The sequence below is a fragment of the Saccopteryx bilineata genome, chromosome 5 (genome assembly GCF_036850765.1).
Source record: "Saccopteryx bilineata isolate mSacBil1 chromosome 5, mSacBil1_pri_phased_curated, whole genome shotgun sequence".
NCBI classification, from domain to species: Eukaryota; Metazoa; Chordata; class Mammalia; order Chiroptera; family Emballonuridae; genus Saccopteryx; species Saccopteryx bilineata.
In genome coordinates this window covers 194,647,556-194,670,673 of record NC_089494.1, presented here as the reverse complement: position 1 = coordinate 194,670,673, position 23,118 = coordinate 194,647,556, and the positions used below count along the sequence as shown (strand labels likewise).

Below are 23,118 nucleotides of genomic sequence, written 5' to 3'. Positions count from 1 at the left end.
AATTACTTACATTTATTCATAAACAAATTACATAGTAAAATTTTATTTACTTAAATCATTTTTGTATTTAACATTTTTTTATTTTAATATTTTGTCAGGCCTGTAAAAAAAGTTTTCTTTCTAATCTGGCCCGGGGGCAAAAACTGTTGGCCACGCCTGGGATAGAGCATTATCCCAGAGTGTGCTGAAGTCACCAGCTTGATCCCAGAGTCACTGGCTCCACCCTGAGATCGCTGGTTTGAGCCCTGGTCAGGGCACATATGAGAAGCAGTCAATGGGTGCACAACTAAATAGAACAACAGTTGATGCTTCTTTCTCTCTCTCTCCCTCCCTTTCTCCCTCTCTCTCTAAAAAGAAAAGTGGTGACATCTGAAATCTGAATAAGGAGCAAAGTTCAATTAACAGTAATGTAGCAATGTTAATTTCTTAATTTTGACATGTACATGGTATATATAAAGTGCCAACATTAAGGCTGGGCAAAGGTATATGGCAACTTTCTGCACTATCTTTGCAACTTTTCTGTAAATCTAAAATCACTCCAAAATTATTAGTTTATTAAAAAGGGGAGAGGACTTTATTAAGGATATACTTATGCACACGAGAACATAAAACGGAGCTGTAGTGATGTTCTGATAATAGCAACAGAGGGTAGTATACAAGCTTCAGTTCAAAACTAACCCGGAGAGAAGTGGGGAGGCAGTGACTGGGAGAGGGCGCGAGGGAGGCTGCTGCGCACTGTGACGTCTCCTCTTGACCTGGACTGCTGGATGCACGCGAGTTCCTTTCATGATAATTCACCGAGCTGTTCTTTTCCCTACATTACCTTTCAGTAAAAAGAAGTTAATAAACACTTCCCTATAACTGGTAAAGGTTAGAATGAAGAAAATATGTCTAAAAAATTAGATGTATGTGAGGGAAGAAGAAAACCTGTGTAGGGTCAGTTATGTCGTTATAAGTCTAAGATTTGCAGAGCTGAAAAGGATCTTGGAAATGACCGGCTCCTGGCATGGACAGCTCTGAACGGAGGGGCCCTGGGGACAGTGATGCATCAGGGCTCGCAGGGCCCAAGCAGCTGCATCTGAGGAAGGTTCCCAGGTGATTCGGATGCACATACAGATCATAAACCACAGAACAACCCCAGGAAGGGTAAGTCACCAGGTCCTGGCTCTGTACCTACGTCCCATGGCCCAGCCAAGATCCCTGAGATATTCTAATTCCACTACAGAGAAATCTCAGGAAGTTCTATTAACCTTTTAAGGCCCATCAAAGCTTTTCCCATTATAATGACTTCTTTTTAAGACTATTTATTCATTTTAAAAAGGAGGGATAGAAAGAGACAGAGAGAGGGAGATAATGAGGGAAGGAGCAGGAAGCATCAACTCCCATATGTGCCTTGACCAGGCAAGCCCAGGGTTTCGAACCGGTGACCTCAGTGTCCCAGGTCAACACTTTATCCACTGCACCACCACAGGTCTATAATGACTTTTTTTTACCCTATAAATAATACTGGGTTTTTCCAACATAGTTGAGATTTCATATTTCCACTATAGCGTCAATATATGTTATTATTTATTAAATAATGGCAGGTCATAGGTTTATATCATATTGAAGCTGGAGAGCAACTGACACACCTACTCAGTTTAAAGATGAGGAAACGGCTACCAGATATTAGTGACTTGTCATGAGTTTCTAGAATTCAATTCTTTTTTAGGTTATTAATTAAACTAGATTTCTCCCATGTGGTTACTGTCTGACTAGATGAACTAATAAGCAGTATGACTTGGGTTTTTTCATAATTCACTTCATTGTGATTTCTATAATGGTTTCTATTGGAAATAATTCTGGCTGGAAAATATGATGGCAAATAAAAATAAAAAATCTTAATTGAATACATAAATCAGGTTGATCTTTTTAATGTGTAATAAATCCCTGTAAATTAGAAAAAAAATTTTTGTTTTTACTGCAAGACAAAATTTTATTTCTACATCTTCAGAATTAAAACAACAACAACAAAATACTCTAAAGGCTACATGACAGAGAAAGGGACAGACTTTGCTCATCTGTGCCAAAGTATTTTAACCTTAATTAAAAAGTCAAATTACCACGGACGTAATTCTTCTTCAGTGGACTTCAGCAGACTCCAGTTTGCACCTAAAAAGTAACTATCTTAGTGTCCTTGTCCATATTCTAGTTTTAGATCAAGATTAGATCCTGTAGTGTAGTGTATTTCTTCTGAATGGTCCAAAACACCATCACTGTCGGGAAGTTCATAATATGGTTCTGTCTCCTTCCTTAATGGTGGATCGAATTTCAGTTGGCCAAAGTGTATCTCCGTGCATGTTTTGTTTTAAGAAAATTTTTTAAGAAATAACAATTTTAGGTAGGCAATTGTAAGGAAGATAACAATCATACAAGCCAGGGCTACATGATTCTGCCACAGGCCCCAAGTTGAGAGGTCGATGCCCTGGTTTCTCAAGAAGTCTTCTCCAGTACATCTGAAATTCAACAGAAAGAGTATGACTTTATTCTCAGCATCTGTCTAATTTGACTCAATATATACTCTATTCCTTTGTTAAAGAACCCCATAGGTTACCAAGTCTTAAACAACTATCACTTCATATATAATAGGTAACAGTCAAGGAGTGCTTACAGTTCTGCTAGACGCCATGCTTAGCAGTAACAACCTGCACATAAGAGATAATTAATCCCTAAAACAACCCAACAGGGTCCATATTATATACATTTAAAAAATAAAGAGAATAAAGTTTAAGGAACTTGACCAAGCTCACAGACTCACACTTTGAACTAAGTTGCTACCCTCTCCAAATTCATTTGCTTCCAAATCTATGAAGCTACTTTCTCCAAAAGGCAGAAATGTTTATCAAGTAAATGTTCATTTACTCTTAAAGAGGAAGACCTCAGCTTTACTGGATGATATCTAAGGCCTTCACAAACATGACCCAAGTTCTTTATAGAACTCTTTACCCACAGCCAGCCACAAAAGAATGCAGACTAAGAATTCTAAAACCAGGAAAGAGGTGGCAGGGCTTCCTGACAGCTGCCCTCTGTCAGCTCCTGCACTGAGACTGGAATGGGCATGGCCGGTGCTCGGCTACAAGACCTCACCAGGCGGCCCAGGTGTCAGGGAGAGGTTTTGCTGGGAGCTGGAGAAGCATAGAATGGAGGAGCCCTGCCACGGGGAGATCAGCACCTGTACTAAAGACAACTGGCACAGCTGCCATTATTGTCTGGTACCATTTTTGTACCAGTCTTGGAATGTAGCAGTTCCAAAAAAATGCCATACCCAGATCAAAAGAGGAGGAGGCCCTGGCCGGTTGGCTCAGTGGTAGAGCGTCGGCCTGGCGTGTGGGGGACCCGGGTTCGATTCCCGGCCAAGGCACATAGGAGAAGCGCCCATTTGCTTCTCCACCCCTCCCCGTCTCCTTCCTCTCTGTCTCTCTCTTCCCCTCCCGCAGCCAAGGCTCCATTGGAGCAAAGATGGCCCGGGCGCTGGGGATGGCTCCTTGGCCTCTGCCCCAGGCACTAGAGTGGCTCTGGTCGCGGCAGAGCGACGCCCCGGAGGGGCACAGCATCGCCCCCTGGTGGACAGAGCTTCTCCCCTGGTGGGCGTGCCGGGTGAATCCCGGTCGGGCGCATGCGGGAGTCTGTCTGATTGTCTCTCCCCGTTTCCAGCTTCAGAAAGAAAAAAAAAGAGAGAGAGAGAAGGAATGGGATGGGCAAGAAAAGAAAACTTCACTGAGGATTCCTGACAACATAGTAGACCTTTGAACAACGTGGGGGTTAGGGTGCTGTCACTCGTACAGTCAAAATTCCATATAGAATCTTTGACTCCCCCCAAATTTAACTACCAATAGCTTACGGTTGATAGGAGCCTAACTAATAACAAATCAATTAACAAATATTTTATATCTTACATTTATTATATACTGCATTCTTACAATTCAGTAAGCTAAAAAAAATTGGTAAGAAAACCATTAGGAAAATAGCTTTACAGCATTTATTGAAAAAAAAAAGTCCCCATATAAGTGGATCTGGACAGTTCAAACCTGTGTTATTCAACACCCAATTGTACTTCAAAATAGCCATTTGTGCTGTTATTCAGAATTATTTCTGTTCTAATTGAATGATCATGAGATTTAGGATAGCAGCATTCTCTTTTCTCTCATTAATTAATGTAGCAAATAAAATCATTGACAATCATCAAATTTTACCATATCTTAATTTTGAAAACATCCTTGATTTTTCAAACCCCTTAATTTTATTAAAATATGTATTTCTGTTATGTTGATGTTATGAAAATAAGGGGATTTCCTTCTTAGCTTACTAAAATATGTGTTCCTTCTGTAGAGAATATATCCCTCCATTGGCAGTATTCCAAGTCAGTTTAAAAAACAAAAAAGCTGTGCAGACTTTGATGCCATGACGTCTCCTCAATGCAGGAGGAAGAGACAAGTGCCAGGACCATGCAGGAAACAGTTCCCTCTTTTCCTTCTTCTTTCCCTCTTCCCTTTCAGCTCATACGACTGGCTAGGGGCTGGGCTCACAGGCAGCCATAAGTTCATGATGCAAACTCTTTACAGAATCCACACAGTGCAGATACTGTAAGGCCTTGCTAAAATATAAAAACAGCTCATTTCAAAAGTAAATGTCTTGAAAATTGAATTTCACACCCACAATCAAAACAGCAAAAAAAAAATATTTTTAAAAGCCCCCCCAAAAAACAGCATATAAGAAACATTTCTCCAACTTAAATAGTATACAATGTTGACTATAGTAGAATATCTAGGAGTTGTACCATACTCTCATATATATACATTAGTGAACAACAACTCACTATACAGGTAAGAAAACTTAGTCCCAGAAAGTCGGTGTCCCTGAAAGGACACATACCAGCTAAGCCCAGTAGCCTTTCTACATCACACCACACAGTGAGCAAACCCATTACGACAGTCAATGCAAACTTACATTGCAGAGCTACAGGTATCATTTTCTGGGCAGAAGTTTTGTCCTAAAAATTCATTATGCTGCAAAGCCTAAAACACAAGGGGGTGCGGCAAAGGTAAATAGTTTTGGATTTCAAAGTTTCCAAAGACATCACAATTCCATCCTCATAGTTTAAACTCTATTGTTATTTCTGAAAATAATACAGGCTTCATAGTCACAGTCTTTGTCAGACCAGAGCAATTACAATAATTGTTCTGGCAGTCAAGAGCCCTAGGGTTGGAATTTTGCCTCCTAATATAAAGGAAATTAAATATTTGGCAAAGAGGGAAGACCTCTGGCTATATTATCCCATAGTATCTTCCTCCTCTCTTCCCAATGTTATAACCCCAAAACACTATAATTAAAATGAGACAATGGTATAATTTTACAATGACTATTGTTAATTTATTATGACAGCTTTTGTATTGCTCGTTTGTTTTAATCAAAAGCAGCTGTAATTCTTGGGAGTTGGAAAGCCAATTATACTAGATTAAGACACAGTTTTCCCTGTAGTTTATTCCCTAAAGCCAATAACGGCTGTGAATATTAAAGGATCCTGATTTTTCTAATTTCCTTTGCAGTATAAAAGATGTAGTCTAGAAAAAAATATATATGTAGTCTGGGCTCCCATCCTCTCATGGATTCTACATTACACCAAAGCCACCTCCATCTTTTACATCAATTGATCACTCTTCCTCCTTAACTATGAGTTATCTATTCCACCCTTCTCTTCCCTCAGACAAGAGTGTGCTGGGAAAGCCAGCTGAGCATAACGGTGACCCAAGGCCTTAAAGGAAACTCTCCTTCACCACTCCTAAAGGAAATTCCTGGGAGACCTCCGTGGCTCGTGTCTGGGGACATGAGATGGTCAGGCCCCAATCTGGTTGTTCCTAGCTTGGGAACAGCGAACCAGCCATAGGGACAGTTGAGAAAAACTTACCGCAAAGCCGTATCGAGGAATGCTGAAGTACTGAAGCCATGAGAGCCAAGGCCCAATTGTTCTGAGGTTGACCAACAGCCCTGAAAAAATCTACAAAGAGCAAATACCAACAGTCAGAACTGGTGGAGTGATTCCATGATACACTCTGGAGATCACCCTCTTTAAGTCCCCTACAACTTGGTAAACATTTCTGCTAAGGCCAGTTCTTTCCTGAAATTCCTTTCACTACTCTAAAAACTTACCATATCCTCTTTGCATGTGTATATCTCTCTACAACTAAGGCTATTTATGGTTTTAAAGAAATGACAATATATCTATATTTCATTTAATTAGAAGATCCTTAATTGTCAAGGCTCTTACTTTCTTTGTAACTGCACACAATGGAAGATCCATAGTCCTGACTGTTCTAATGATACAACCACTATGCGTTCCCACTAACAGACACACCAGAACATGACCTGAGTACCTCATGCCCTTCTATACTTCCACAACACATGTAAGCTTTGTTATTTATAAGGGTTTGCATTCTGTCTCTGTATGACTTTAGGAATAATTTGGGTTTCAGAATGCATGCTTAAAATAACCCAAAGCCTAGACCTAATGTGGCAAACTGCAGCATAAAATATGGCCAATACCTTCATTTAAAGCTACCAAAAGCAGTATTGCCATGAAGACCTCAAGAAGGACTGCTCCAGGAAGAGGTTCATACAAAACTTCTCCTAAGTGGCCCTCCACATGCTAGGTGGGTATCTCAATGGCAATGATGCTGGGGGAAATACTTTTTGAGGTTTTTTTTTTTATTATTTATTTTAGAGAAAGACAAGGAGAGACAGAGAGAGACAAGAAACATCTATTTGTTGTTCCACTTATTTATGCATTTATTGATTGATTCATGTATGTGCCCGGACCAGGGATCAAACCTGCAACCTTGGTGTATCAGGGCAACATTCTAATTAATTGAGCTACTTGGCCAGGGCAACATATTTTTCTAACTTGATCTAATCAAACATTTAGTACATAAAATCTCCAGTAAAATACAATTTTATGTGCGGTTTTAAAAGTTCCATATATATATGTGTGTCCTATAAATAATAACAATTAATCAGCCTGACCAGGGGTGGCACAGTGGATAACTGTCGATCTGGGATGTTGACGACCCAGGTTTGAAACCCCGAGGTTGCCAGCTTCACCGTGGGCTCATCCCGCTTGAGCACAGGCTCACCAGCTTGCGCAAGAGGTCACTGGCTTGAACCTGGGATCACAGACATGACCTCATTGTGCTGGCTTGAGGTCAAATGTCACTGGCCTGAGCAAGGAGTCACTGACTTGGCTATTGCTCCCCGGTCAAGACACATATGAAAAGCATCAATGAACAGCTGAAGTGACATAACTATGAACTGATGTTTCTCATCTCTCTCTCTCTCTCTTCCTCTCTGTCCCTGTCTCTGTCACTCTTTCTGCCTCTCTCTCTCTCTCATGAGAGATAATAATAATAATTAATCAAAGCATCTAATATAACAAACAAAACTGAAGGACATTTTATTTATTGGATGACATTAAAGGAAATATCCACAAGATTTATCACTGCCAATAATATTTTTAGATTGGTAGTTTCCAATGGTAAGATTGGGCTATTTATCAACTTTTAAAGACATCAACTCTTACTCTGGTGGAGAGGACACGTGTATCAAGTAAGTAGGCTAAGCATTTGTACTTACTTGATGTCAGATGGGGAAATGTGCTAGCTCAGCGATTTTCAACCTTTCCCATTTCATGACACATATAAACTTATTACTAAAATTCTGCAGCAAACCAAAAAAACACTATGAAATATATAAAATAAAAATATTATACTTTAGCCGATCTGACAAAAATAGGTATAATTTTTTAATTCATTCAAACTGGATGGCTATCATTGTGTTGGCTGTTGTGATTTTTTTTAAGTTGACAACCTAAGAGGTCAGTGCCCCTGACTAAATAGTCAGGTACTGCATGTCTTAAAAATTCTTGCACCACACCAGCGTGCCTTTTGTAGCACACTGGTTGAAAATCGCTGTGCTAACTGTTCCCTTCACCCGTTCATTTATCTGTGCATGCAATAGTCAAGGGCATGTAAGGTTAGGGTTAATTAACCATTAAACAAACAAACAAAAAAGGTAACCAGAAATATATTGATATAAGAGAATGTCAGATACAGAAGGGAGGGAACCTAATACCATGTGGACTTTGGAAATTTTCAGTATTTTTAAAACACTCCTTTTCAAAATACAGGAGTGACCAAAGATAGACTATCCATGCACACGCTGTTCTATTTCTCATGGAGCTTAGCTTTTCTCTTGGAAAGTATTTGATCCAAATAAACCATCTCAGCCGCTGCGTTAATAAGCCATCAGTTCTCTAACACCAGCGCAGAAGTCAGGCAATTAACCTGTCATTATGAGGGAATCCTTCAGCAAAATTTTTCTGGTTTTGAAGTTACCGTTTATCAAAGTTCCATTATATGTCATGAAAGAACACCTTTTAAACCCTCATTTGTAACAACATGCTAACTAAAGTGATAGTAACTATATTAGAACAGTAGCAAAAAAAAAGGCTGAGGTCAAGAAAAAGTACATTCTCTAATATAAGCTTTATTTTAATATACTGCCCACAAATATAGGAGATATTTTAAAGTGAATATGAAGTGATTAAAAAAAAAAGCATTTGATTGTTTTTTATTAAACAAGAACATCAGAATAGCAAACGACAAGTCAAAGAAAGGTGTTTGATTATGCAAGTGAGATACAAAACCAACTTTTATTTCATTGGTGAAAATGCACTACACAAAAGGCTGAAAGTACAGGAGTATCTGCATGTTCCTTGATCCCCTAATTTTTGTGAGCAGTATATGGCTTTCTAAAGCTAAAAGTCCCATTAACAAAATCCTCAAAAACAAGTTTTCGATAACAGGTGAATTTGTGGGAAGGAACAAGGGGAAATAATTATGAAGTGCAGTCCCTACTCACCATCATAAACACAAAAGAGATGGTCATGAGAAGTGTTGCCACGGATACCACACTCTGACCTGCTGCTATGGCCAGCGCCATTGAGCTGGCCGCGTAAGCCACCATCATAAGGGTAAGCATCATGATGAAGAAAGCCTCCACCACTGGCTTCAATCCTTAGGAAAAAAAGATGGGGTGAATCCAACTGCTTAGGTCACTGTGTATCTGGTATTGTTTATGGTGCAAGTATTTTGAGAAATGAATATCAAAATGAAAAAAAATTCACCGAGTCACCAATTTCATTCGCCCTCCCCCCCCCCCATTTAACTGTATAGAGTTTGGTAACTGTCAGTTTTCTTTTTGTTACTACTGCGTGAGCACTTTCTCATGTAACACCTATGCTCCTTATTGTGTAATTAACAACTTCTGAGTGCCTGAGATAGGGAGCTAGAGGCAGCACACCTGGCCAGAACTCTACTGCCTTCTCCCTAAGAAGGAAACTTGTCAAGAGCACATTGTTTTTACCCAGACCTCACCACATGACTCACTGTGAGCTGTCACTGCCTTAGTGAAGAAACTGGGAAGACTGGGATTACATGACCTCCCGTAGGTTCACTACCTGAGAGAGCACTTCTAGTCTCTGAGAGCCTGCGATTGAGGGTGGGGCTAAATGAAGTTTCACGAAACTACCTTATAACTATACTGGCGGGCTATTACGGGTCATACACTCTGAAGATTATGGAACAGCTGTAAGAAGACTAGTCAGGGGACTGAGGATCCAGGTTCTATACGTAATTTTTTTTTTTTTTTTTTTACAGAGACAGAGAGAGACTCAGAGAGAGGGATAGATAGGGACAGACAGACAGGAACGAAGAGAGATGAGAAGCATCAATCATCAGTTTTTCGTTGCGACACCTTAGTTGTTCATTGATTGCTTTCTCATATGTGCCTTGTCCGTGGGGCTACAGCAGACTGAGTAACCCCTTGCTCGAGCCAGTGACCTTGGGTCCAAGCTGGTGAGCTTTGCTCAAACCAGATGAGCGCTCGCTCAAGCTGGCAACCTCAGGGTCTCGAACCTGGGTCTTCCGCATCCCAGTTCAATGCTCTGCCCACTGCACCACTGCCTGATCAGGCTGTACCTAATTCTTTAGGACACACCTCTTAATTTGCAAAATGGAAGTTTAAACTTAATCAGTGATTATTCTCCTATAGTGCTTTGTCTATGTATATATATATATATATATATATATATATATATATATGTATATATATTTCTGCTATGTGTGTATGTATACAGTGAAACATGTGAAAATTCCAAAGCAATTAATCTGAGAAGCCTAAACACAATGCACACATGAATCTGTCCACATGTATAGAACAAGTATTTTTATTAAATCAATAAGTCCCAAAAGTTGCTATCTTTCACTATATATATGAATATAAATAGATTGGTAATAAATATCACAGCTCCAGCTCCTCCACCAGTTTCAAATATTTTATAAATGATTTCCATGTTTGTATATGACACCATTACTGAGTAGTTTTATTAACAGGTATAAAAGTTAGTTTGGGCAAAGTCTTGCCATAAATGTCCTCAGAAAACAGTTATTTCAGAGTGTGCACAATAGATAAGACACTCCCTTATATCGTGGCTTGCTTTGTAGTTTAGAAAACAAAAAACATACTGGAAAAAAGAAATAGCTTCCCCTCACATGTATGACTATAGACATATACTTTTTGTCTTATTGCTTACCTAACAAGAAGTATGTTATACAAGTAAATATAATACTCGGTAACATCCTCATGGGCAGTAAATCAGATAACAGTTTCCCAAAGAAATAAGATGACACTCTGTAGTATCCACTGATATATTCATGTCTAAAAAACAAAATTCATAACATGCATCCCACATTAGTTTAACAGGGCCCAGACTAGATGATTAAACCACTTGCTATACAGATTTCTGTTGACAGCAGGGGTCTTACAACTACAGCTTCTCACATCCTCCAGGTTAACCCCCACCGTCACCTAGTCAGCCTCAGGCAGCCTCTCAGGTGCTCGCCTCCCCTGAGACATCGTTCCCAATGAGCTCTGTGCGATGACCCTCTTCTCATTATAGAAATCGCTCTCCACGCCGCCCACTTTGCCCTCAGATCCTCCACTCCAGGTAAACACGTTCTGCATCTCTTCCTTCTCTTCCAACACTGGATCTCCTTGAAAAAGGGCTCTTCAGCAGCTGATTTCAGTGGTGACACAGCTTTGCTTTCTCCTCACTTCTGATCATAAAGAAGGTGGCAATGCTCTTCTCCATGCCTCCCAGCCCCGTGTCGATCACTAAACCCTTTTCACTTCTTCCATTCTTGTGAAGAAAGAAAACATTCACTTCTTCCCTCAATGATCATTCCTTCCAACTGTACATCCCTGTACTCCTGTCAGCTATCAAAGCTGATTTTCTCCCCAATCAAGACGTAGATCCTCCTCCTGTGATCCCAAATTCTTCCACCAAATATCTTCATTTTTTCCCTCTCTACTGATTCCTTTCCTCAAGCAGGTAAATACAGGCAGACATCTTCCAACTTTGAAAAACCCAGGAAACAAACCAGCTGTCTCTGGCTCTTCCCATTCTCCATCCACTGTAGGCTAAGCTCGGTCTGTATTTATTGTCAAATTTACCTCCCCATCTTTAATTTACACTTAACCAGTATTTCTCTTTACTAAGCCCCTCAGACTTTTCTTGTGAAGGTCATCGTGACTTCTTATTTACTAAAACAAAAGATCCTTTCAGCCTCTATTGCTTATATTCTCTATAGCATTTGCATTTGCTGACTATGCTCTAATCTTAATATTGATTTTAGAGAGATGAAAGAGAGAAAGAGAGAAAGGGGGAGGGAAAGAGTGGGAAGCATCAACTCGTAGGAGTTGCTTCTCACTTGTGTTTTGATTGGGCAAGCTTGGGTTTTCGAACCAGCAACCTCAGCATTCCACGTTGATGCTTTATCCACTGCGCCACCACAGGTCAGGCATATGCTCTAATCTTTAAACTCCTTTCTTCCTTGGTTTCAGGCCTCACATGCTCATGATTTCCCTCCAAGCCTCAGGCTGCTTTTTCTCAATCAACATTGGTAATCCCTGGGAACCGACCTGTGGCCCAGTTCTCTACCTGGCCAGTTTGACCAATAGCCCTGAGACAGCCCCCTTCCCAGAACAGAGACATGCTCACATAAAGAGCTTCTTCTCGACTACGAAGAGCTCCACGGATGACACACTGCTGAAACACTGGTTGGTCGTCAGGAAGAAGAGCACCCCAGCCCTGCAACGAGGGAAGGGAAACAAAAGCACCACAGTCGATTAAGCATTCTTAGATCACTTTGCTACCTGCTAAACTCCTTCTCAAATGATATCTTACAACACTAAACAACTGTTCAGGTCAAAACTGACAGGGAAGTGTAAGCACCCTCAGTCTCTCCACATTCCAGTGTCTCCACAGTCATCCCCCAGGACTCCATAGAGCACAGTTTGAAAAGCACAGTCCTGAGTTGCCATGGATTGAAGTGTGCCCTCACAAAATCTTTTTGTTGAAGCCCTACCCCTCAATGTGATGATATTTAGAGATGGCATCTTTGGGAGATAATTAAGCTTAGATGAAGTCGTGAGGGTAGGGCCCTCATGATGCTCTCAGAAGTAAAGAGAGAGACCTCAGAGCTCTCTCTGTGCCATGTGAGGACGCAGCAGGAAGGCAGCAAGTCAGAAGAGGGCTCTCATCACAACTCAAACATGTTGGCATCCAAATCTCCAAGGAATAAATTTGTTGTTTAAGCCACGTAGTCAGTGGTTCTTTGTAATGGCAACCAAGGTGATGATTACAAAGGTTATAAAAATGCTACCACCTTTCATTTTAACTAACAAAAGCACAAGTGCTATCCTAATGTATGAACAGAGAAACAGCCAAATAAAACCTGCAAAGTTTACAACTTCTTTCAGCCACTTTGTCAAAGTTGACTTAAGAAGAAACTAAGACATGAGGAGGCAAATTGAAAGAGTGAAGGGAGCCGGACCAGGTGGTGCTGCAGTGAATAGAGCATCAACCTGGGATGCACAGGACCCAGGTTCGAAACCCTGAGAATGGCATAATACATGAGCAAGTGTATATCCAATAAGGGGTTAATAGCAGAATATATAAAGAAGTCTTACAACTCAAAAATAAATATACCAATTAAAAAACGGGCAAATTACTTGAATAAATATTTCTCCAAAGAAGACATACAAAAGGCATATAACCATTAACATGAAAAGATGTTCAGCATCACTAATCATTAAGGAAATGCAAATCAAAACCACAATGAGATGCCAATTCACACCAATTAGGGTGGCTGCCATAATGAAATAAAAAACAAAACAAAACAGAAATGAACAAGTGTAGACCTTGTTGGGGAGAAACTGACACCCTTATGCATCACTTCTTGGCCTTTTGGCTAAGATCAAGCACAGTTATCTGAAACCCTTGTGCCCTGCTGCTAATAATGCAAAATGATGCAGCTGCTATAGGAAATAGGATAGCAGTTCCTCAAAAAAAAAAAGAAATTAATAGAATTACCAAATGATCCAGTAACTCCGCTTCTGGGTATATATCCAAAAAAATGTAAAAGAGATTCAAAAAGATATTTATTTGTATACCATGTTCATAGCAGCATTATTCACAATAGCCAAACAGTAGAAACAACCATGTCTCTATGGACTGACAAATAAATAAACAAAATATCACAAAGTAATATTATTTAGTCTTTAAAAGGAAGAAATTATGACACATGCTACAACAAGGATAAACCTTGAAAATACTATGCTAAGAAAAATAAGCCAGTCCTGAAGGACAAATACTGTATGATCCACGTATATGAGTTACCTAAAGTAGTCAAATTCAGAGACAGAAAGTATAATGGTGGTTTCCAGGGGCTGAGAGGAGAGAATGGGGAGATATTGTTAAATAGGCAGAGATTCACTTTGGGAATATGCAAAAAATGTTCTGGAGTCGGATGGTGGTGATGCTTGTATTGTCAGTAATGTTGGCTTTCATTTCTTGAGTTCAGCAAAGAAGGAACTCAGAGCCAAGAACTCTCGCAGAAGAGTAAGTTTATTTAGTACATAAAGCAAAAGTACACTGGGAGGGAAGATTCAAGAAGGCTGCTCAGAGAGAAGCCTTGACATTTTAGAAAGTCACAGAGGCAGAAGAAGTAAGTCAGCTGGGTATGTGGACTCAGGAAACAAGTTACAGAGGCAAAAGAAAGGGCCTTGGAGACAGATTCAGGGGGTTTGCCCAAGACGAGCTGCTGCTGCCCACTGCTCCCTTTTTGCATGTCCCATGAGGACCCTTATAGCTTAGGAAAAAGCTTAATGGAAAGAAAGATTCATGCCTAAAGAAAGAAGGTGTAGGCATGACCTAGAGCAGTGGTAGTCAACCTGGTCCCTACCGCCCACTCGTGGGCGTTCCAGCTTTCATGGTGGGCGGTAGCAGAGCAACCAAAGTATAAATAAAAAGATAGATTTAACTATACTAAGTCATTTTATAAAGATTTATTCTGCCAAACATAGCAAAAATCTGACATAAAGTACTTGGTAAGTAATTATTATTATATGCTTTAACTTGCTGTAACTCTGCTTTATAAATTTTATAAAGTACAGTTACTTCCCTACTTTATAAATCACCATTACTGTGGAACTGGTGGGTGGTTAGAAAATTTTACTACTAACAGAGATACAAAAGTGGGTGGTAGGTATAAAAAAGTTGACTACCCCTGCCCTAGAGAGAAAGCATGTGTTGGGTCCTTAGACTTTGGTTTTTTATCTTTTTCTAAATGCAGGAATTTCAGGGGAAGTCTTAGGGGAGGATCTCAATAGAATATTCATCAGCTTTCCAGGTGTGTCCTTTAATGTGCTGATTCATCAGAATAAACATAAATCATCAGGGTCTGTGGTCTCTACTAATTGGTCAGCATTAGGTAGGGGATCATTGGTCATTGAATCTGGTCCTGATGCCAGTAATGGTTTCATGATATCTGATTTTGCTGCTTTTCTGAGCCTGGAGCTGAAATACAACTGAGGTCTAGATGTTATTTCTAATTTAACCAAAACTCTGACTCTGTGGTTAACAGACCCAAGGCTTTGCTCCTGAGATTATTTGATGCTGATCCGAACTTCATTGTCCTGAAGCTTCATGCTTAAGAGAGTAGTCATGCAAGGGAGGAGGAGGGAGGTAACTCAGGGTGCTGGGTGAGGCCAGTTCCAATCAGCTATCTGTCTAATTCTCCCCATTCCATTTGTCAGGGAATTTTCCTAGTTTCTTATCTATCCTGCCTCAGTTGCACAACAATATGAATGTAATTAACACCACTGAACCAGGCACCTAAAGCTGAAGAGGTGGGTAGATTTTATGCTCTGTGTATTAACCCTTCACATATGCATGAAAATTAACCCTTCCGTGCAGCTTTCATCCCACTGACTTATCCTACTCCTCAGTTTGTCCTGTACTTATCTGAAATTCAAATTTTTTAAATTTTATTTAGACCATTTTAACGGGGTGACATTGATCAATTAGAGTACATAGATTCAGAGAAAACATCTCCAGATCATTTTGATATTTGATTATGTTGCATACCCATCACCCACAGTCATACTGTCTTCCGTCATCCTCTATTTGGTTTTCTTTGTGCCCCTCCCCTCCCCTCAATCCCTCCCACTCTCCCTGGTAACCACAGTAACCACCACACTCTTGTCCATGTCCATGAGTCTCAATTTTGTGTCCCACCTATGTATGGAATCATACAGTTCTTAGTTTTTTCTGATTTACTTATTTCACTTAGTATAATGTTCTCAAGGTCCATCCATCCATGTTGTTGTATTTTTAATAAATTTTAATAAATTTTTAATAAATGTTCATAACCTTGGAAAAAGTAACAGCATTTTCTCAAAATCAAGATCCAAATGTACTTACCTATTCTGAATTCCTGTAGGGTCATTTTTTAGATCATAGAAAATGGCACCTATAACGAGTCCCAGGATAACTGTTATGATTATCTGATCAAATAAAAAGAAAAAAGTTTCAATTAAAGGTAAAAACTTGATACACCATTTATTATTATAATATATATGGCTACATAGCAAATCACTCCATTGAGAAAGATACTTTAAATAATTTGGCAAAGACCTTGGGAAATATAAATCAGTGTATGGTTATTACATGTCCTTATAACTTAAAACAAAAAATGACTCTGTTGGGGAGACTGAGGGAGAGCAGAGTAGACTACTGAAAATGCTAAGTTCCTCCCGGAGCCTCTGGGCACTGCCAGATCAGGGTCCAGCTCAGGCTGCGGGGCCTGGGAATGCCCTACAGAGTAGGGGAGCAGTGCAAGCATCTAACAAAGTCATTCACGGAGTAAAATAAAACTCAATGGCTAAGAGTTTTGCTTTAAATTCTCAATCTTGGTACTAGTAAACAAGCATGATTTTATAATATTTCAGTGGGTTCATGTGAAAACGGGATATTTTTACTGTTAACATTAAAAATAAATACAACTTTTAAAGCACACCTAAAATTTATAACACTGGAATTTTGTATGATAAAGAAGTAAGGGTAAGCTGGGGCCCACCCATGTGGTAGGGGGCGAGGAGGCTCCATGCCTCCATGGAAAAGGGCACTGTTGTCACCAAAGCATTCAGCCAAGTGCTTCCATTACCCACTCTCTTCACTGCTTCTCCAGCAAGTTCAGCCTGTAGGGCCTGAGGCCCATTGTGGAGAACTAAGCTGCTGATTCTTTCCCATTCTTTCTACCTTCACTTACTTAGTCTGTTTGATGAGTCCTAAAAAGACTAAATAAACATCACTTTTGTTTTTAAGATTGATAAACTGTCTCTTAAGGACACTTCTATAAGCAAAGTTTTAAGGGTTATATTATGCTATAATTTATTTAAGGAAATTCAACTTGTACTTTTAAATTGTAAAAGAGATTTCACATGTGGCGTGGGGGGTGCGATGCGGTGTGTAGATGGTGTTATATAGAGTGGGACACTTGAAATTATGTCAGCACAATAAATGTAAAAATTAAAAAGTATATAGCCCTGGCCAGTTGGCTCAGCAGTAGAGCGTCGGCCTGGCGTGCGGGGGACCCAGGTTCGATTCCCGGCCAGGGCACATAGGAGAAGCGCCCATTTGCTTCTTCACCCCATCCCCCTCCTTCCTCTCTCTCTCTTCCCCTCCCGCAGCCAAGGCTCCATTGGAACAAAGATGGCCCGGGCGCTGGGGATGGCTCCTTGGCCTCTGCCCCAGGCGCTACAGTGGCTCTGGTCACGGCAGAGCCACGCCCCGGAGGGGCAGAGCATCGCCCCCTGGTGGACAGAGCATCGCCCCTGGTGGGCGTGCCGGGTGGATCCCAGTCGGGCGCATGCGGGAGTCTGTCTGACTGTCTCTCCCCGTTTCCAGCTTCAGAAAAATACAAAAAAAAAAAAAAAAAAGTATATAAGAACCTGACCACTCGGTGGCGCAGTGGATAGAGCGTCGGATTGGGATGCGGAGGACCCAGGTTCGAGACCCTAAGGTCGCCAGCTTGAGCGCGGGCTCATCTGGTTTGAGCAAAAAGCTCACCAGCTTGGACCCAAGGTCGCTGGCTCAAGTAATGGGTTACTCGGTCTACCGTAGCCCCACGGTCAAAGCACATATGAGAAAGCAATTGATGAACTAAGGTGTCGCAACAAAAAACTGATTGATGCTTCTCATCTCTCTCCATTCCTGTCTGTTTGTCCCTATCTATCCCTCTTTCTGACTCCCTCTCTGTCTCTGAAAAAAAAAAAAAAGTATATAAGAAAGGGTAATCAAAAGAAAATATCTTACTATGTATCTTGGAATCTTCAAAATTAAAAAAATTCTCAGTACTACAACTGTGCAATAGTATCCAGACTTTATATAACTTGTCAAGCACATTTTCAGACATGAAATAAACCAAATTAGAAAACAGGACCATGATCTGTTAATGTTTGTTAGTGAAGACCACAGTCTGGAAAAAAATATGACTTAAGATGGCTTTAAAAATTCCATTGTTAATAATAAGACAGTAAGAAATTTGAAAAAAATCTATTCCCTTGACATATTTTACATTTTATTTACCCTCAGAAAATACTGTACTTACGTGTCAACAAGCTTTCAAAACAAACAATGACGATCCCATCAACATGTATGCATGAGCATGTACACAAGTCTATAGCTTCACACAGTGTAACTGTATGAGTATTCTGAGTTTTTAAACTGGACACTCCACATGCTTTGCTTATTTTACATTTAAACTTGGTATTTTATACTAACAGATTATCAGTAATCATTAGGATGTCTCCTAAAATTTTCAAAAGGTTCTAAGAGTATTTTCAAAGTTAGCTTTCAAATATATTGACAAAATGATTGACCCAGCAATATTGTCATGGTTGTACAAAGTGTGTCTATTATTCATTCTTATATTAAGAAATAAATAAAAAGCCAGAATAAACACTACACATGCAGCACCCAAAGGGATGCGGTCTGTGTATCTGTGTATCTGGCCTCTGTTTTGCACAGAATTTTTAAAATCCCATAAATATGGGATTCTCTTTGTTAAAATGTGTTTACCAACATATTTCTTAAGTAAGTTCTGAGGGATGTTTATGGCCAATACTACAAAAATTAATCCATAGTCAAATATTTAATATGCTTATAGAAATGATGACTCTCCAAGAGATGGGATAATGTTTTCAAATGGATTTGGTCAGAAAACCTTTAGCATATTAAATGAATATTAAATCTTACACAGACAATCTATTTAATCTATGATCTTCCCAACACACTCTCTGGTTAAAATCATTATCTGAAGCAAAGTTTGAATCATATAAACGACTAGTTCAAACCCAAGTACAGCTATCACACTACAAACATAATATTTACAAGCAGGAAGCCATAAAACATTTTTATAGCTTAGAGTGTTTTAAACATTCAAACACTTAGAGAAGCAAATTACATACATTCAAGTTTAAAACCCCCATACCAAGGGCCAGAGAGCCAAACAGTACTCATTACCTATTCCTGTCCAGTCCACAACAAGATAACAATGGTTTTACCATTTTTTCAATGGTTGAGAAAAAGAGAAAAATATTTCTTGCCACATGAAATTTATATAAAACTCAAATTTCAGTGTCCATGAATAGATTAATTGGAGCACAGCTATATATTATTACAGCTGCTTTATCATTAAAATAGTAGAGTTGACAATCTGACACAAAGAACACATGGTTTGCAAAGCCTAAAACTTTATTATCTGATGCTTATAAAAAAGGTTTGCCTACTCTTGCTCTAAATTACTATTTCAGGATTTAAACATCTAAACAATAGCTATAACCTCCCTGTCAGATTCTCAAAGATGCTCGGTTCTACCCTTTTTCTATGAGACTGCCAGGGCTCTGAACATTGCTGGAATTCCCTTTGTGGAGCTGAGTTCACAGAGGAGGCAGGTAGGCTGGACATGCAACCTGGAGGCACAAGGCCTTGGGTTTGCAGCTAAAGGAAGCTTTGCACCAAAAGATATAGAAATGTGGCTTATTAGGAATAGTTCCATATTCCAGTCGTGCCTTGCCCAGACACTTATAAACCACTTTTAGAGGCAAGAGAAATTAAAGTTAATTTCCAAGTAAAAACTCTTGCATAAATTACACTAAAGAATCAACTCCATTATATCGTCTCACTGTTGACCTGATTCACCAGACTTGTATCCAAATGACATCAAATCCTCTCTAAAAGAATAAAAACTTACTCTTGGTTGATAGTACACAAAAGTGCTCATGTTCTGACAGAAATGCCAAATAAAAAGTACCAAAAATATTTGGAGCACTGAGCAGTACATCTCAAAGAGGGATCTCGGCTCTTGGTATTAATACTTAGAGGACAACAGTCCTGGAGTATGGAAACCATGGTGCCTGTGGTAAGAGGTCAGTACTGCTGTGTTAGAGCCCACTACATGCCACCTTTCAGCTCTCAACACAAATTCACTTATTGATAATAAATAACAAGTTAACAAAAATAAGTGACTAAATTTATTTCCTTAGAAAAGATGGACTAATGAGCAGAAATCCTGGGGTTTTGTATGACAGAGGGTTTGAGAATTACAGAAAAACCACAAAGGAGTAACAATCAACAATATCAACAGAGCCAGCCCAACGACAAAAAGACTGTTATTTCATCCTAATAAAGAGAATTTTAATCTGACGGTGAGTAGCCTGACTTAACAGAAATCAAGGTTGCCTACTACCTCTGTGCTCACTGCAAACTGATTTCGGTATCCAGTGCTCTCCTGTTAGAATCCCTACGTGGAAGGTCCAGTATAAGGAACAGCATTAGCACACAGGCTCTTCCCTCAGACAGTGGTGGCACCCTCCCACATTCAGTGCATTCACTGCCTTCTCAGTGAAGATTCCCCACCACCTGATTTAAAATGCAAACCAACCCCTTTTCCCTCTCTCCCTCTTTCCCCTTTCCCTTCAGTGTCTGTCTGTCTTTCTCTTTTCCTTTCTCCACTTCCCTGCTTCAACTTTCTCCATAGCCCCTTTTTCTTCTGCCACATGTTTCATTTCTGTGTGAATTTATCAGGTGTCTCTCCTCATAAGAAAGTATGCTCCAGGAGAGCAGGGATGTTTATTTTCACCCATCTTGTTCGGTGCTGTGGACAGCTCCCGAATGCTGCACATGATCAATAGGAACTTACTGAATAAATCAGGAAACGGAACATGGGAAGCAACCAGAAAACCACAAACGTGGCTAAACAGCTCATTTACTTTACCATTTTGAAGAAAAATTTTTTCTACAAAGATGATCACTTAGAACTTGTCTAAATCAATAACAATTATGAATTAGGTAGTCGAAAAAAAACACTAACGATTAAGTTATGCATAGTTTAAAAACTTTATTGTTTTATATACTATTTCAATATCCCAAATGGAGTAAGGTGATTGCGGGGGCAGAAGATAAGTATAATTCTACAATACATTGTATCAGAATCTAATCTTTTCACATGAGTTTTCACAGCATCATTGGAAGAATCTGTGAGGTTACCTGCGCTATGGAGGCCTGGGGATTACCCAGCAAGTTTTTGAAGGAACGCCTGGAAATCCATCTGAGTTGATGACAGAAGGAGGTGGCATAGGTGATCTGTTTGAAGCTCTCACTCTTCTTCTTTTTCTGAACTCCTGTGAGTTGATCTAATTCAACTTTTGTTTCTCTGAAGAAGGCAGAGTTGCCATAAAACTCAGCTAATTTTTCTATAAGTGGCTTATCTCTCTTAGAAGGCTCTTCAGTCACCTTGGCTTTGGAATAAAAGTGGACAGGGGAAGACATTAAGAAAAATAACTGATTTAGCCCATTTCTCTGTAACCCCTTTCTAAGAATCTTCCCTAATGCCTAAATTCTAAAGCTTGGGATAAAAAATTATTAGATCTGTCATTGCTTTATACATTAGAAAAACAAGTGAACTGGCCTCACTACTTCCATAAACTTTTAGACACAGCAAACCCACTGATAACTATAATATTTGTACCCCAATTCTTTTCAAATAAAATCTTACCATAGAGACTTATAGTTCTTACGTAATAACTGGTCCTTTCTTTCTACCATGTGCAAATGTATATATTGTTAAGTTTCTTACTTCAAAATAATATAAAAATAAGCATTTTTTATGAAAACTCCCCTTAGAACTGACACTATCATATAAATACTCATTTATAAATTAAATAAAAAATACCTACAGCACTCATGAACTACAAAATCTGTATTGACTTATGCTAAAACTTAATGTTGTGTCCCCCAAAAATTCATATGCTGAAACTCAATTCCCAAATGTGATGATATTTGAAGGTGGAAACTTTGAGGAGTGACTAGGTCAGGAGGGTGGAGCCCTCATGAATGAGATTAGTGGCTTTATAAAGAGAATGCCAGAGAGCTCGCTCCCCAATTCCACCATGTAAGGCAGTATGGAGAAGACGGTGAGCCAGGTAGTGGGGCCCCAACAGACAACAAATTTCCTGGCACCTGATGATGGACTTCCCAGCCTTAAAAACTGTGAGAAGTAAGTGGTTGTTGTTTAATACAGCTAGCTTACGGTAGTCTTGTTATAACAGCTCAAATGGGCTAACACAACTGCCTGACCAGGCGGTGGCGCAATGGATAGAGCATCAGACTGGGATGCGGAAGACCCAGGTTCGAGACCCCAAGGTCGCCAGCTTGAGTGCGGGCTCATCTGGTTTGAGCAAAAATTCACCAGCTTGGACTCAAGGTCACTGGCTCAAGCAAGGGGTTACTCGGTCTGCTGAAGGCCCATGGTCAAGGCACATATGAGAAAGCAATCAATGAATAACTAAGGTGTCACAATGCACAACAAAAAACTAATGATTGATGCTTCTCATCTCTCCGTTCCTGTCTGTCTGTCCCTGTCTATCCTTCATTCTGACTCTCTCTCTGTCTCTGTAAAAAAATAAATAAATAAAAATAAATAAATAAATAAATAAAACCAAGTCCCAAATGGGCTAACACAACTGATACACACACACACACACACACACACATACACACACATATATATATACTGCTCACAAAAGTTAAGGAATATTTCAAAATGATTATGAAGCAATAAAATATCCCCTTTTGTGAGCAGAATACTAGCAATATCTATTCACAAAGCCACATTTAAATAAGCTGCCATATTACTACACTTCAGTCAATTCAATTAGGCAATAATCTGTCACTCTTGACAGATTCACATACCTTCATCATCTTCATCCTCTCTGTTTAACACCACAGCAGAGGAATCTCCATTAATGACATCCAGAAAGAAGTCTGCAGGGTTATTATAGGGCTCACAGTGGTGACCTTCAAAAGGTGACAAATTAAGTACACAAGGAAAACAATACACATTTTACAACAACAACAACAAAAAAGCAACTTGGGACTAATGCATTTCAAAGCAAGGCAACATGCACAGGCAGCTAAGGCATAGCAGGACCATGTTTAAGAGAAGCCTAGCATGTATTCTGTTTTCTGGGATCAGTGACCACGCGACTTCCACAACGGTAGTACCCACTTTAGCAATGGTTCATCCTCCATCTACTAAATTCAGGCCCAGGCCATCATCTATTATG

At 39.6% G+C, this 23,118-nt stretch overlaps 1 protein-coding gene across 5 annotated transcripts in view; it reads right to left on the bottom strand.

The window, feature by feature from the left end:
- Positions 1–1,884: 1,884 nt before the first annotated feature.
- The window catches only part of LOC136337613 (broad substrate specificity ATP-binding cassette transporter ABCG2-like), a 56,037-nt gene continuing 34,803 nt past the window's right edge, over positions 1,885–23,118 (bottom strand). For 4 of the 5 annotated variants that reach the window (XM_066279086.1, XM_066279085.1, XM_066279084.1 and 1 more), the window contains 9 exons: positions 22,745–22,849; positions 21,041–21,291; positions 15,914–15,996; positions 12,149–12,238; positions 10,682–10,806; positions 8,950–9,104; positions 5,945–6,034; positions 4,987–5,054; positions 1,885–2,495 (listed from right to left, as the gene is read on the bottom strand). In XM_066279086.1, coding sequence (XP_066135183.1) covers positions 2,348–2,495; positions 4,987–5,054; positions 5,945–6,034; positions 8,950–9,104; positions 10,682–10,806; positions 12,149–12,238; positions 15,914–15,996; positions 21,041–21,291; positions 22,745–22,849 — 1,115 coding nt within the window. In that variant the 3' untranslated portion in view covers positions 1,885–2,347. The remainder of the gene's footprint in view (positions 2,496–4,986; positions 5,055–5,944; positions 6,035–8,949; positions 9,105–10,681; positions 10,807–12,148; positions 12,239–15,913; positions 15,997–21,040; positions 21,292–22,744; positions 22,850–23,118) is intronic. The other variant, XM_066279087.1, reaches the window with a different exon arrangement.